Raw genomic sequence first — 15766 nt, 5'->3', positions numbered from 1 at the left:
GATTCATAGTAGTGTTATCAGTCTTTTTTCTCTAAGAACCCTGCACACACTGTAGTTTTTCTGCCTGAGGGGAAAGCATCACCTTATTTTCATGTTTGCTGCACTGTCAAACTCTCTATAGGAACTGGTCTCCATCAGCCTATGTTAAGGTTACTGGAAGGATTTAGGCTCTTGTTGCTGTGGTTCAGCTGTCTGATATTTTAAGGTCCACTTTAAGAGGAAGTCATTCACTCATTCTCTATTCCTCCCCAGTAGTTATAAAGGGTCTCTATAGAGCATTTGGGGCAAGAAACTCATATTTATGTTGTTGCTATCTGGAGTGAAACTGAGCCCTGCTCTGCAACTCTGTGATTGTCTGTGCCAGACAGCAGGAGCATCGGCTCAGCAGTGTCAGGTTGCTGTTTTTGGCAGCAGCTGGGGCTTGGTCCTTGCTGGGCAGCTTTGGGCTTTGGGCTCCACCCAGGGCCTGCTCTCCTCCCCATGAGAGCCCTGAGGGCTGAGAGAAGCACCAGCACCAGGCTCTGGGGATAAGTAAGCCATTGGAACATGGCCCCTCATGGGCCCGGGAAACTCAGGAGCTATGATCACTCCAGTCTGAATTCACTTGCAGTCTGAGCTCTGGCATGTGGCTGTTACTGTGCTGGCCATACTCTGGATTTGGACACCACTGCCAGGCCTTGTGAATGCCAGGAGAATGACCATCACAAAACAGATTCGCTGCTACTTTGCACCTACAGACACGCCTGCTCCTGTTCACATCTGGCTTTTATTCAAATGGTCTTTCCCAGGTATGCCACTTGACAGGCTGGGGGATGAAAACTGGGGCAGGCTGCAGCTATCATCTATCACATCAGTCTCAAGGACTGTCATTTGTACTTCCTTGCTCCCTGGCATCTCTGTCCCTGACCTACCCAGAGGACAAACACTATCACTAAATGGTTCCCTAACACTTCAGGTAGGTGTTTAGTGACTAGTACTAAAATACATCATGAATAACCAGGACAATTCTTTAGCTGCTCAGAGTCCTTTGTCCCAATTTAAGTCCCTTAAAAGCACTTTAGAAATGTGCAGGGACTCAGACTGACTCTGACAAGATTCTGAATCCTGTTGTAAGAAATGAACGGCCCTTTTCTATTTTCCAGGTGGCATCCCTAATGATCAGAAAACAACTCAAGCTCTGTCAATATTATAAGAACAATTGTTGTTTTATTCTTTTTGGTGGGTACAAAAACCACAGTTTCTTACACAGAACAAGATTATAAATAATATCTGTAACATGAGTGACCCGTAGTCTCTTTTGATTCTACACTGCAGACTGATGAAGTACTCTAAACATTTTATCATTTTGTTTCTTGTATTAGACAGATGCAAATCTGTGGAACACGGAATGATGGAACAGAATGAAGGTAACAGCAAACAAGAGGATGACCAACAACTTTTATAAAAAAAAATTCTCTGAATTTTATTACAGTGATGGCATTTTATATCAATTATTGCAATGATTTTTCCCTAAGATGGTTAGAAAAAAGAATTGTGTTGTCCTCTACTGAATTTACATCAGTTAAAAAGCAAGCATGTTTCAATATTTCTCTTTTTCCAAAGAAAATGTAAATAATTTCTTTATTTTTTTTTCACAGGATTTACATATTTATTATTTTTTTATCACAGTTTAGTGATTCATTTCTACAGCTGAACAGCTGAGTATTCTTCCATTGTATATATTGATGTTCTGGAGACACAGGTTAGCATGTTCATTGACTTCTATAGCTATTTTTCTCTCTTTGTCAAGACAAAGACCAAAATGGTGTCCTTTCTGAGCATGTTCTTCACAGTTTAATGCGCTAAATTGGCAAGTCTTATTAGTTTTAAGTCCACTCAAGTGAAATTTGTTGCTGTTAATACACCCTTCCCAGCCCCCTCCCCCCAACAAAACTAAATTATGAATTTTCCTGATATAAAATCTGAGTTTGGGTTTCCGAGCTGAGCTCATGCACACATTGTTGCTGATGATGTCTGGCGCATTTGGACGTACTTCCCTTTCTCAGCCAAATTATCAGTTCATCAATGACACTCCCATGTCGTTACAGTCTGTGCTGTGTTCCCATCAGTCACCAACACAGTTTGATTAAGGCACTCAATTAATTTTTTGGTTTTTATGGTAGGTCCGATGCAATTACAGCCAATCCTGAACTTTGTCTAATTGCAGTTCCGGTGTGCACGGCCTTCGGGCAGTCGGGAGTCAACACGCGCCCGTTCTCTCCCACGCTCCCCGTGATGGATAATCTGGCTTTGTTTCTTATGGCTTCAGAAAAGGTAAGCTGGGTTTGAAGGAAAAGCAGAAGAGAGGAGAGTGTTATAATGTTTCTGTCCTTCAACCAGCCCGGACACAGCAAACACCAAAATATTAAATTTTAGACATCTGCATTTTTTTCATGTTAACGTTAAATATAGAAATAGTAATCATCAGAAATATAATACATAGCACTTAAGTCTACTGGGCAAAAAAGACTAGCAATTCTGAGGATCAATTTCATAACAATAAATTGTTATTGATTTAAATATAAAATCTGAATTTGATAATGAAATTAACTGAAGAGGTAATACCTTCATCTAAACTGCTTCAAACTAAATTTAAATACAGTGAGAAGACCTTTTGGAACCTGAAAGCATTAGCATCTGTGAATGAAGTCATGCACAGGTGTTTATAGGCTTTGACCTTCAACTAGGCATGCCAGGATTAAACATAACTACTGAAAATTGTGTATAAATTGCAATAACTGTACCAGCTATCTGGCAATTCCGTCATTCAAATCTAAAGAAATTATTACTTATTTTCACAATGGAAATATTTAGTATCAGGAAATCTGAGAACTGTCCTCAAATCTCTTTCATATATATATATATATATATATATATATTTCTTTTTTTCCCTACAATTAGAGAAGGTGATAACTTTCAAAGAAAATGTAATTTATTGAGAGAAAATGCAGTTTTATACAGTTTTCTACATTACGTATAAATTTCCCATAGGAAGGTTTACATTTTTGTTCCTTAAAAATCTTTCGTTTCAGCTAAATCAGAATGAAATATCTTGTTTAGGAACTAAATTACTCTAGCAAAAAATCTGGATTTGTTAAAGGATTTATAGTTATGCCATCTAACTTTAGTCATCAAAAAATCACTAGCTAAATATAAAAATCCAATAAGGCTCTCTCAAGTGATTATAAAAAAAAAGCCAAGATGACTAGTTTAAAGTAAATGATTTCCAGATTACTATAGTTAGGGTAAGTGTCTAAGGTAAAAAAATGCAACAAAGCATCCAAACTATAGTACATTAAAAGAGATTTCAGAGATAACCATGTTAAGATATTAATTAGTGCAGAAATCTGATTTCTAGTCAGGAGAAGTTATGTAAATGCAGGGATGCAGTCTGAAATACTAATTGGAAAGAAAGGTAGATAGGAGCATTCACATAGGAGCAAAAGGATAACAAACATCATAAAGTCATTTTGTTTGCTTTTTTACTAATCTCTGCATTTTGAACTTTATCCCTCTGAGCCCAGTTTCTCCTTCTGAGGTAGCACTGAAATCCTGAGCTGCTGTTTGATATGTGGAGTTTATTTTATATATGAGCATACAGGGATGAGGATGAGCCCTTAAAACTCCCAAACATTTCCACTGCTTCTGGTGCACTTCTGTGGAAACGCACCAGTCTAATATTGCATTGTTATCAGGAGCTGCTTCAAAAAGTTGTCAGAAATACAGCGGCTGTTTGTGGCACAGTCAGAGCTTGGATTTAAAAGCAGCTTTCCAAACCAATTACCCTAAACACTTCAGCCCTTAAAAGCACCCAAATTCAGGAAAAGGCCTCAGCTTTCAGAGGGCATTATGGCATCCCCCTTATTCTGGAAAACCTTGGCTTTGGTAAAGGACATCCTTTGAAACCTTTCCCTGCCACCACTGTACTTTGTGACAGGGACTGTTACCAAACATATCTTCATCTAAAACAACACCCAGATACAAAATGTGTGGCAGAGGTGATGAAGAAGTGGGGAACTTTACCAAAAACTTCCGACTACTTCCCAGCAGCAAATAAGAATCTCTGCATTTGCAAAGCACAGACACAATGCAGTGTGGTACAGATCCACATGGTGCATGTCCTGAGTCCCTGCAAATGGGTACTGGTAACTGCAGAAGTGCAGAGAACATGTTCTGATCAATGGCAACAGAAAAACTAAAGGTGCTTTAGTGTGGGAGAGGGATGAGAGTCCAAACCAGATTAGAAAGCAAACTTGGGTGGAAAGGGACAGCTTGCTCCAGATAGGTTACATTTCCCAGAAAGTCACAACTGTCTACCAGAGTCTCTCCAGCACACCCATCAGCTATCTGTTCATGGCCATTCAGAGCTTCCCACTGGGAAATCTGAGTCAGAGCACTCAGATTTGTATGGGATATACAAGTTCTATGTAGCTGTGCTAGCTCAGTCTAAATAACTTTCTGGCCATTGACAACACACTCAGGACAAAAAGACAATAAAAGGGATCCGGGATAAATAAAAACGATTAAAAAAAAGGAGAACAACATTTTCTCAGCAGCCTTCCACAAAAGAACAGAAAAGCTGCAAGGAAATAACTCTTGTCCTCAGTTAAAGACTAACAACAGCTCAGCAACACACCACAGGACAACTCAGACACAAAGCCAGGAGGAGCAGGTCAAACTTGTACTTGGGACAGTGCCATAAAGCCAAGTAACCAGATAGGTGTCTGCTCTGTGTTTTAAACTATGCTATAGGTAACAAGCCAGGCTAGTACTCTGCTTGACTGTGCTGCTACAACTTCAGATTTCTGGCCTGGATGTAGAAACAGTTTCAGGAGTGGCTGGGATAAGAGGGAAAAGTCTCGGTATTTACTGTGAATATTATGCAAACTGTGAAAGTCTCCTTTCAGTCAGTGTATGCAGTTAATAGTGATAATGTATTTTCAAATTTGCCATTAGTTTTGATTAGATTAGTTGTGAAATTAATCATGTGAAAACACTGACTGCTCTGTTTCTAGAGGGGAAATGGGAATTTTGGAAGATGATATCCTCAGTCTGTGTAATACAAATATCCTAGCCTGTGTCAGCTCTTTTGTTGTACATGCTCCTCTAGTACTTGGGTCACATGGAGGTGGCTTTGGCACAAATATCTAAGATGGACTTTTAATGTATTTTTCTCTCTTGACCATGAAATTGGAAGTATACAAAATAAGTACATTACACACTTACTGAGCCATCCTGTAGCACTTCACCTTTTTTTGTAGTTAATTGTAATAGTGATGTTTTCCATTGCTTTTTGTTGTTTTGCAATTAGTTTCATTCATTAGTTATAAACAACAGCATGGGATGGGAGAGCAAGAGAAGGCAGCTGAGCTGGAAGCTGGTTCCTGAGCTTCATGGCCCACTAAGAATGCCATGGAGAGGTGGTGGTGGAGGCTGGCTGGATACTGGAACAACCCCTTCCAAAGCCTGTGGGTTTGGGGTGAGGAACTCAGCAGGGCTTTGCCTTAGAGCAGATGGACAGAAGGATGTTAAGCTCCTCTCTGCTCTCGCTATCAGCTCTACATTTACACTAGGGGCTTAATACTAATGGAAAAACTGCTGCCCGGAGGAGGAGGAAAGGATTGTTCCCTCCTTAAAGGAAACTTTCTTCCCTCTCTTCAGCAGATGCAACTGCCTGCCAGTGCTTCTGAATGTCTTTATCCTACACATATAGACTAATCCATTACTATATAAGCCAGTCCACATATACAGACTAGCCCTTCATTTTCATTTTCAGCTGCCTTGAGGAAAGGTGAATTTCCCTGAGATAACTCATGTTTAACTGTATGAAACTAAACTAAAAATCAGGGTAATGAATATTAATTTTCAGGAGGGTTATTTAAGTTATTTTATATTAGTTTAAAACATATACCATTAAAACTATTTGATGTTAGCTTAAAAAGTCAGATGTGTTGGTTACTCATGCAGGTTAGAACCACCAGGCATCTTTCCATATTAGCGAGTTTTAATTCCAATAGGATCTCTTTACTCCTTGGATTAAAAAAACCAAAAAACCATATCAAAGTTTTCAAAATGTGTAAGACAGACATATTTCTACAGAAATATGTGCAGCCATCATTGTGGGCTCTGTAATGCTGCCAGCTAAACAGGGGTTTGTGACTACCATGTGCTCTAACAGATGGCATAGTCCCCCTGTGCAGTGTGGCCAGGAGAGGATGACTGGGCCTTGGCAGTCTCCCACATATCACTATAAACATTTTTATAAGAACTTCACTTGGAATTTTTCAATTTCATGTAAATATTATGCCAAATAAGCAGAAAGAAGAATTTCAGAAGTCTGTAAATATTTGTTCAAAATCATAGTGATTTTTTTGTGAATTTTAAAAGTCTGTGCCCTAAAATGTTAATTATCAGAAGTTTTGACTGACCCAAAAATGAATTTTCAGTTAAATAAAATGCAACATTTTTGTATCTTTTTTTGTACTGTTTAAAGTATATTTTATCCAGTAGGAATTCATCTTTGTGATACAAGTCCCACAGAAATCCAGATTTTAGAGTATGGTACTTATGATTTTTTTTTAAATACAAAACTCAGTTAGCTCTATTTTTTTAATTATAAGAAAACACTAAGACTAAAAAAATTCTGCAACTATAATCAGTGTCTGTTGCAATGAAATAACAGAACTGGGTGGCAACTGTGGGGATTTTCAAGTCTTGCCATGTTTAGCATGCCAGCCAATTGGGGTCAGGTCAGTATTTGAAAGAAAGCTTTATTTTTTGTTTGCTTTTTTAAAGACTGTATTTTGAATGCATTGCACTCTGTAAACTTGATAAGGAATATGTTTTCTGGGATTCTTACTTTTATACCAGCCTGGGGACACTTTCAGTGAGCACATCACTAAATAATTTAAAGGAAAAAAACACCCTTCACCTGCATTTGGCACAATGACGTGCACAGGATTACTTCTTTTCAAGACCCTTATTACTGACAGAAGGGAGTGGACTTGGGAGATTAATATTAGCATCTAGAAGTCCTGTGTTGCAGTTCACAGTGATGAACAACGGTCTATACTCTTGGAGTTCCCTTGGCACATAGCATGCCTCACATTTTCTCTAGTGAACAAAGTGCATAGCTAACACTTTCTTTTTTTTTTTTTAACATGGGGAAATTGGCAGCTCTACTGCAATTAGAATACACCCAGGGTCATGACTCTTTGTAGAACAAGGAAGAAAAGAAAAGCCCAGAGAAGAGTGTGCAGGGGACAGTTTCCCAGCCAGCCCCCTCCCTCGCGCCCCGAGAACCCACCTATTCCTCGCAGCGCTCCAGCTACCATGCTCACACAGCATTCTCTGCTCACTCTGTGTTTGCTCTGTACTGAATGGTGCGGTACTGAACGGGCTGTGCCTTTAGGCTGTAAGCTCCTCGGGACAGGGACCTGTTGTGTGTCTGGCACACTTCACCTACTGTACAGCGCCGCCTACTCCAGCGCTATACAAATAATAAATAAAAAATAATAAGTGCATCTCCAGTTGTTTCCTACAAGCTTTTTTTTTCCTAAGTGGCAACATAAGTATTATATTCTTCATCTCATTTCCCTAAATTTGTGTTTTCTACTTCCACTATATAGGGATGGCTCAGGAAAATGTAGCTGAAGATAGTTGTTAACAGAGGAGACATGTGGCTTGCTGTTTGCAAGGGCAAGGGAGCTCAAGGATGACAGGGTAGGGTGCTAGCTGCACGTTCACTTATACAGCAGCCAGCATAGCTTGGGAGCTACGTAAAAGTTATATTTAGAAGCTCAATTTGCTGCTGCATGCCATTTCCAAAGGTCATGGAGTTGATTTGTCTAATGATTAGTTGGCAAGATACTCACTGTACGGATGAGAGCAAGTACATTAGTAAACCATCCCTGCACACCTACTCAGGGGAGCTGGGCAGGATGCAGCTCGGCAGCATCAGCAGTTCAGCCTCCAAAATCACTGCATGAATGTCTAAAATACACTAGTCTTGACCTAGGTAAAGGGGTTTGTTACTGAAAGCTGAGGGTGATAATCAAGGTCTATCCCCTGGTTAGTGACTCTCAGACTATTATAGTGGGCAAAAGTTGACCTGAAGCAGGATATTGTGGGGAGAAAAAAAAAAAAAAGCCACACAATTAGCATAAAACATGTATCAAAGGAAGGGTGAAGGCACAGGGAGGGGAGGAGGGAGAGAAGGTAAAACAACATTTAGACTTCTTGTAACAGTGCCTTTTCTTTCATTAGGTTAACTATGGTTCAGTGATGTTGCCTATCCTAAATCTTGGTTACAGATAGGGCCAACATTGAATAATACAGGCTTGCAGCAATTTGTCTCTAGTAGAGTGCAAACCTTTCAGAAAACAGACTTTCCAATCAAGTACTTAAAAACTGGCCCTCTGGATATATACTTTCTTATTTAAAATAGTTGTCATTTCTCAACTGATTTGACAACTTTGAATTGTTCAAAATGTATTTTTCATGTTAAAAATTCCTTGCAATGCAGATGTCTATTAGCAACATAGAATAATGTACTGTACATCTGCAGCCAAAAGAACTGAACCACTTTGCACTGAAGTTTTCCAAAATATAAAGCTCTGTTCAGAAGCAAGCACAACTAGACAGACATGTCACAACACTGCGTTACAAGATGCATCACCCACTCGCTGTAGTAGGCCCTAAGTCCTACCCCTAAATTTTAATACTTTCGGTTCCATATACGTTGTAACCTTCTCTATAAGTTGCTAAATTCTGGGTATTCTGCGAGGAAGTTGGGTTAAAAGTCTGTGCACTCTTTGCCACCTTCATTCGTTTCGCCTCTGCCCTGGACTTGTAACAGAACTCTATCAAAGCCACCAGCATTGCCAAGCCCAAGCCTCCAACCAGAATGTAGAAGACTCCAGCAACGTTGCTGAGACTCAAGGCACTCGTCTTGTCCTGGGAAAACAGAAGTCACACAGTTAACCCTGGAAAATGGATCCCAAGAAGCACAAAACACACATTAAAACATTAAAAATAGACAAGTAACAATGTTTAGCTGAAATTTAATGACAGTTGTTTACACACTTTAGCAAAATTTGACCTATCTGGATCTACAAAATATATTTTAAACAACTGGTTTTCCCGGTTGGCATAAAAAAGTTATTCTAAGTATATTGCCAACATATCAGGATGTCATTGCTTACTGCAAAGCATTACCTCCATTACATGGAGAATTGAACAATGACATGTCTAGCTCTATTTAGGAGACATTTCAGCAATGATACGAAACTGCATTTATGTAAAGCTCTTCAGAAGCCTGGGAATCCAGAAATCCATTTTATATCAGACAAGACTCTGCTTGATCTTTACAAAAACCAGTAATTGTACTTGTGATAGGCATTGCTGTTAATTTAAAAGATCCAGACTGAGCTTCTGATACTTAAATGACAGGCAAAAATAACATGTGAGGCTTAAGTTCTTTCTTTGAACAAACACTTCCTTTGAAAGTGCACACTGTACCATACACATTGTGATATATTTGCCTCTTACCTATTCTTGTATTTTGTTTTATTTTACTATAGATACAGTTCTGGAACATGCCCATGGACGACTAAGCTCAGTAACAGTATACTTCTAAATATCAGTTTATGCAATTTAACACATTTTTCATAATTTAGATAAAAGTAAGGATTTTCTTTAGCAAAGTATTAAATATTCATCATTTTATAATCACCTTCTTGGGTGTATGTAGTAAATAACTATTCTACATTTCTCTATACTTCACTGCTTAGTTATGAATCACATTTTTTGGACTTGAAATCCATGTGCTTTTTCAGCATAGTTCTCAAGGAACTCTCTCAGGATTGACTTCATATGCTACATCGTGTGCCTTAAAATACTTATAAAGCTTTATTCTTATGCAGACTATATAATCTTTAGCTAAAGTAAGGAGAGTATTTAACTTCTGATTTTAATCTCTATGAAATTTTAACTTATGTAGACTGCAAAAAATTTGGATGTTTAATTTAAAGAGGCACTATTCATTGTGTAATCAGTAGATGAGCACAGTAAAGGTTCCCACGGGTGTACAGAGGCGACTGGGGCTTTTACCTGGGTTCTGCTTTGTCTGTGCCTTTTTACATGGCTAGGAAGAGCCTAAGTATCTTGGAGATGACTGTCCCTCTGGTGGCAATTGCTAACATGGTGCTTGCAAACAAGGAGGAGGCAGGACTGAGAAAGACCTGCCCTGATGTAGGTGGTAGGTTGAGGCTTTCTCAGTTGTTATTTACAGATACTTTGTCATCCTCTTAAATGGTTTTCACTCCTTTTTTTCAAAGCACTTGCCAGAAAAAGTGAAATGTGTTGAAAGCTTCTTTCCCACACTAATTTTATCAAGGTAAGTCTGGAGATATGCAGGCAGCAAGCAGTCAGTGCCTGTCATTTGTTCATTTTAGCTGTGGCTGCAGAGGCTGGCATGGAGTCAGGTAATGTGAAGGAATGTCAGCCTCCTCAAATACAGGGCTGGCACTGACTGTGGTGTTTCCCAGCCATCAGAAAATACCCGGTTCTGTGTCTGTCCCCATAAAGAGAAGGAGCTGTCAGCTCTCTGGAGCTGCCAGGATTCCTGTTTGGGTATGGACTAAGATAAACACTGGAAGCTGTAGAAACTATTAATTGCCAAAGCCTTTCACTTCAAAGCTCAAGTTAAGTTTTCCTTGGCCCCCGAGGAGCCAGGGACATCCCCAAATGTGCAAGACGCCACCTTCCTGGCCAGCAATGGAAGGCAATCCTTCCTGCTAGCATTTCTTCTTCTCAGAACACTGCTGAGGTAGGCCAGCTCCTAAAGGAAGTGTAAAGAGTATTTCCTAAGCAGTCAATGGGAAAAGTCCATACCCTCCAGGCAGGAAGGAAATAACTAATCCAGGTTGCTGTCACAGACATCTTTTTATGAAAATGCTTTCTTAGGATTTTTTTCTTCCTGAGAAGCTGAGAGGCTCCAGGAACAAAATGTAAACAATGGTTATCTGCTGCTGTGGAATGCAACAGGTGGTTCTGTGATTGGCCCATCTTGGATGTTTATAATTAATGGCCAATCACAGCCCAATTAGCTTGGACTCTCTGTCTGAGACACAAACCTCTGTTATTAATTTTTTTCTATCCTTAGTTTAGCTAGCCTTCTGAGATGAGACCTTTCCTTATATTCTTTTTAGTATAGTTATAATGTAATATATATATCATAAAATAATAAATCAAGTCTTCTGAATTACAGAGTCAGATCTACGTCTCTTCCCTCATCCTGAAAAACCCTGTGAACACTGTCACAGGCTGCCTCTTCCAAAACCAAAAATCTGCTTTGTATTTCATCAAGAGATGTTCTGAATATGTGGAATGATGTTTGGTGATTTGTATTACTAAAGATTTTAAAATGCAATAGTGCTTCCTTAAATTAAAGCATGACCGCCATCAAGATGGGCCAAAGTTGATTCATTCTGTGTCTACAGCTGCTTATTTTATTTCTATGTCATTTTGTTTATTACTTCCTCTACTGCTTTGTGAACACGATAGTTAGGTCCCGAACTGTAGCGACTGACCTTACTTCCAGAGTCCTTGGGTCCACATTCACCTTTATCGTACCACCATTTGTTTTTCAGCTTGTCTAAGACGCCTGCCTCACTGAGTTTCAAAACGGCAAGGTTTACAGGAGTTCTTCACGTGGAAAATAACATAAATAACATTATATATGTTATTTTATGTTATTCAAGTAAAACTACATAGAATCGCATTGCAAAGTGACAGAGCAGAGGCCACAGTGGGTGCTATGTCATGTACTGTTGGCCCAGGTTTAGAGACAGACATAAGACCGGGACCTGCTCCATCGCTTTAGGTAACAGGCACATACTGCTGGGGAAGATTTGTAAATAAATAGTATGCAATTACTGTGAACCCAAAACTATTGGCTTACACACATTAACAACAAACCCTTCAGAGATATTTGTAAGATAACTGCATTTGTGACTTAAGAAATGTTAATTTGTGTTTCTTGCTTTCAATCTATTTTTAGTTTGGATGCATACAAACTAATAATATGATTTGGCCATAGGTATTTCATTTACTGCCCTCAAAATTATCCTGGCAAGAAAAGAAGACACTTCCTGCAGTGTGCTGCCCATAAACATTTGGCACAGGCCTGTAATAGGATGTCTGCATGCAAATAACTTGGGGGGACAGCTGCAAAGATCCCCTTATCCTCAGCTAAGAAGGACAGCGAGTCTTCCATTTTAATTTCCCATTTCAACATTATTTTAAAATTCAAAGTTTTTCCTTAAATCTCACATATTCATGTCAATATTTCAAGGGTCCCAGGCTGGTGATAAATTTCTATTTGGAATAGCTATTTTTACTGGTGGTATTTGCTGTGGGTGGTGTAACAGAGTTTAATGTTGAAATGAAACCTAATCCATTGCCTCAGAATCATGAAATGCTATAGGTTTACAGTGAAGTTGCTTAAACTCATTGAATAATCTCAGGGTATTATGGTAATGCCCCACTTCATGCAGATCTATCACTATATGTTTTAAAAACGTATTAAATTATTAACAGACTTATTTTATGTACTTTTCACTTCAAATTGTTGCCCAATTCTTAGTGGAATTATGTGGTAGGCATATGGATATCTATTTATGTGCAGGTGTGCATGCAAATAGAATATATATCAGAGAAGCAGGGAGATAAACAGAAATGGCATGTGATAGATAGCCTTCTGGTGATGTTAAATGACATGATCCTGTCTATGCCAGCAGATTTCTATGGGAAAATTTATCTCCCATAATATGCCATAATTCATTCATTACCTAAACATTAACTTACGGATTCAAGGCTTAATAAATAAATAACCAGTGCAAACATTAATTAGTCTAGTATAACTGAACCTACTAAAATAGTTTGCATTTAAGAGGAAAGGGGCTTATTTCACTCTATAACTGGTATAACTGGAAATTCCCAAATGTATTAATATATTAGTGCAGGTTTGTACATAGCTATTTAATACACAAGTAACAGCTTCTGAGCCTTGTATGCTATTTTTAACTCTAGGGACCCTGCCTCTTCATAACTTCTAATTACTCTTTCTATATGTACCTAAAATGTGGGAATTCACCTCACCTCAATATTTGCACCCTAAATTATGCCCCAAGCTTTGTCTGTCTGTCCAGACCTCCCTGCAGTTAATGGGAAAAGGTAGGTACCTCCAAATGGTGGGCCTTGATACCAATATTAACAAAGGATAATGCTGAGACGCCTGCCTCTTCATTTACTGCTGAGGAAGCCTTGGTGCCTTGGAGAAATTTTTGACAGCCACAGTTGGGTGAGAGGATTTCCCAGGAACTCTCAAGTGATTACTCTAAGTAAAGGAAAACCTTCATCCACTTTCCAAATCCCACACATTTAATTCATATGCAATACTCTGCTTCTAGAAACAAAAAATACCCAATTTTTTGCTCTTTTCCAGTATTCAAACTTAAATTTTGCCTTAAGGCTTCTGGCAGCAGGCTGTGCAGGTTGACAGTGGAACATGAGAGTCCCACAGCTGTGAAATGAGTGGGCGTGGGGTGCTGGCAAGTTGCGTGTCAACATGATCCTCTGCTGGCTTCTAGCACAAGCACAAAATAATTAATATTATTTGAATAGCCATCCTCTGTAACAAGTCATGCTCTGGCACTGAGCCACATTCCCATGCTCCTGAATTCTGTCAGGGGAACAGGGCTGGTTATGACAAAGGTAAGGGGACCTACAGGTACTGTTCTCCACTGGAAAATCAGAAGCCTATGGAGTTGCTGCAGATTAAATGGATCAAACTGATAACTAGGAATAGATATGAACTATCAAGGCCACCAGCAAGGTGGGAACAAGTTAGAAAGCAGATGCTTCCATGTCCTATTCTGCTTTTTTTTTTTTTTTCCCCCAGGATTAACACTTTAGTCATTTAAAAGCTGAAACAGGCTGGGGATTTTTTTCTTTTTTCCAACTGTAGTTCCTTTAATGTCATCCTTTCTGCATTGTCTCTGCAAGGAAGCTCTCAGGTTTTCCTTTGGGAAAAACAATCAATTTCACACTTTAAATTGCCATGCTGTCCTCAGTTTCTAAGCAACCTCAATGGCAATGATCAGCAGAGGAAGTTTCCATTTTCACTGGGATGCAGCAGTGATGTGACTGATGCCAGGCCCTTGTTTCTCCTTTCCATGAATTTTGGTGGAAAACTTTCTGAATGCAGGCCCTGCTGAAGCTCAAGAAAGCCTGCCCTTGGCCCCTCTCCTTCTTGCCTGCCTGAACAAGGCTCTGTGACATTTCCTTCGTATCTGCCCTCAGACAGTCACAGCTGTAATGAAGGAGAAGCATTCTAAGAAAAAAAACTTTGAAATTATATATTACAATATTTTAAAATATTTTACACCTTCAAAACAGGATTTCTGCCCTAATTTAAATCAGTCAGCTGTGATGGGAAATGTACATGATCCAATATAAGAAGCCCAGACTAAGGGGCTGCAGAGTGGAAAAAGAAGAGGTTTTGCTTAAATTTTCAGAGTCATAGCATATATGCACCTCTTTGCAATCACAGTAAGTGATTGCAGGTGTTGAGATTTTTAATGTATTTTAGGTTTTTATTTTGTTTCTTTGTTTCATTTTCAGTAGGACATTTTCAACAGGGAGATGCATGTCCAGATCACCTTGGCTCGTGGGCCAAGTCACTTATTTTGACCATGTCAGTCACAAACTCAGAGACTACAATTTCTTACTAGATTGCTTGCACAATCAGTTGGTGAATAGTCCCACTGATATTAAAGGGGACAGAAACAAAAAAAAATTGCTTTGGTTTGCTGTATGTGAACAAGAGGAATGTACTGAAGTCACATAAAGGGGATAAATTCAGCATTTACAATTAAATCTCCCATTAAATTCAGTATCGTATTCTTATTATGGCAGTTGAAAGTGACTATAGATTTGGGTCTTGTTCAATTGCTTAGTGATTTCTGAATTACTAATGTTGGGCTAAATCTTCAGATAGAGTACACTGGCACAGTTTGTGAAAATCAAGCGTAGTTTTTTTCCAATGTACAGCTGCTGAGAATCTCTGTTATTGTATATAAAGAGAATCCAGCTACCTCAAGTTCATGTAAAGATAATATGTGAGAAATAATAATTAAAATTACCCTTTATCTATGGAGAAGAAATTGCCCCACATAGCCATTGAGGAAAACTGCTGTGTGACAACACAGGAAACCCTGCTCTTCACCCATGTGCCAAAGTCAGTGTTGGCACAGCCTGACCTGGGCACAGGGACACTGGTTTTCTAACTTCTCATCACGTTCTCAGCCCTTCTACCTCCTCTCTTGGCTTCTTACTCATTTCCTCCTATCCTGTCATCAATCACTTGCTGTTGAAAGGGCCGTTTTTCAAGAGCCTCAGGCTGGATCTTGAGCCAGCAACATCAGCAAAATCAGAGTGCTTTAAAATGGTATTAATGAAGTCCTGAGCTAGCTGTGTTCAGGACAACAAATGGGCAATTATAACATTTAAATCACAATACTAAGTGATTCTGAAACAAATATAGAATTCAGAGAGACAAGGATTTTAAAAATGCAATCATGGATATATTTTAGGAGCATTTTCATTAGCCACTCATGGCTGAGCCATTAAGTGTAAGGTCAGACTCCTAGCTGACTGAAAAAAA

The 15766-nt window shown here is 39.0% G+C and overlaps 1 protein-coding gene across 6 annotated transcripts in view; it reads right to left on the bottom strand.

Annotated features, from left to right (window-relative positions):
• Window positions 1-1186: 1186 nt before the first annotated feature.
• The window catches only part of GRIA4 (glutamate ionotropic receptor AMPA type subunit 4), a 215861-nt gene continuing 201281 nt past the window's right edge, over window positions 1187-15766 (bottom strand). Inside the window, exons 14-16 of one of the 6 annotated variants that reach the window (XM_059467010.1) lie at window positions 11631-11745; window positions 8747-8994; window positions 1187-2318 (exon numbers count right to left, since the gene is read on the bottom strand). In XM_059467010.1, the coding sequence (XP_059322993.1) occupies window positions 8749-8994; window positions 11631-11745 (361 nt within the window). In that variant the 3' untranslated portion in view covers window positions 1187-2318; window positions 8747-8748. Of the gene's footprint in view, window positions 2319-8746; window positions 8995-11630; window positions 11746-15766 lie in introns of those variants that run through there. The other 5 variants (XM_059467011.1, XM_059467007.1, XM_059467009.1 and 2 more) reach the window with 5 other exon arrangements.

Source organism: Ammospiza nelsoni, chromosome 2 (genome assembly GCF_027579445.1).
Source record: "Ammospiza nelsoni isolate bAmmNel1 chromosome 2, bAmmNel1.pri, whole genome shotgun sequence".
Taxonomy (NCBI): domain Eukaryota; kingdom Metazoa; phylum Chordata; class Aves; order Passeriformes; family Passerellidae; genus Ammospiza; species Ammospiza nelsoni.
The sequence above is the reverse complement of the archived record's forward strand: the minus strand, read 5'-3'. Positions and strand labels throughout refer to the sequence as shown.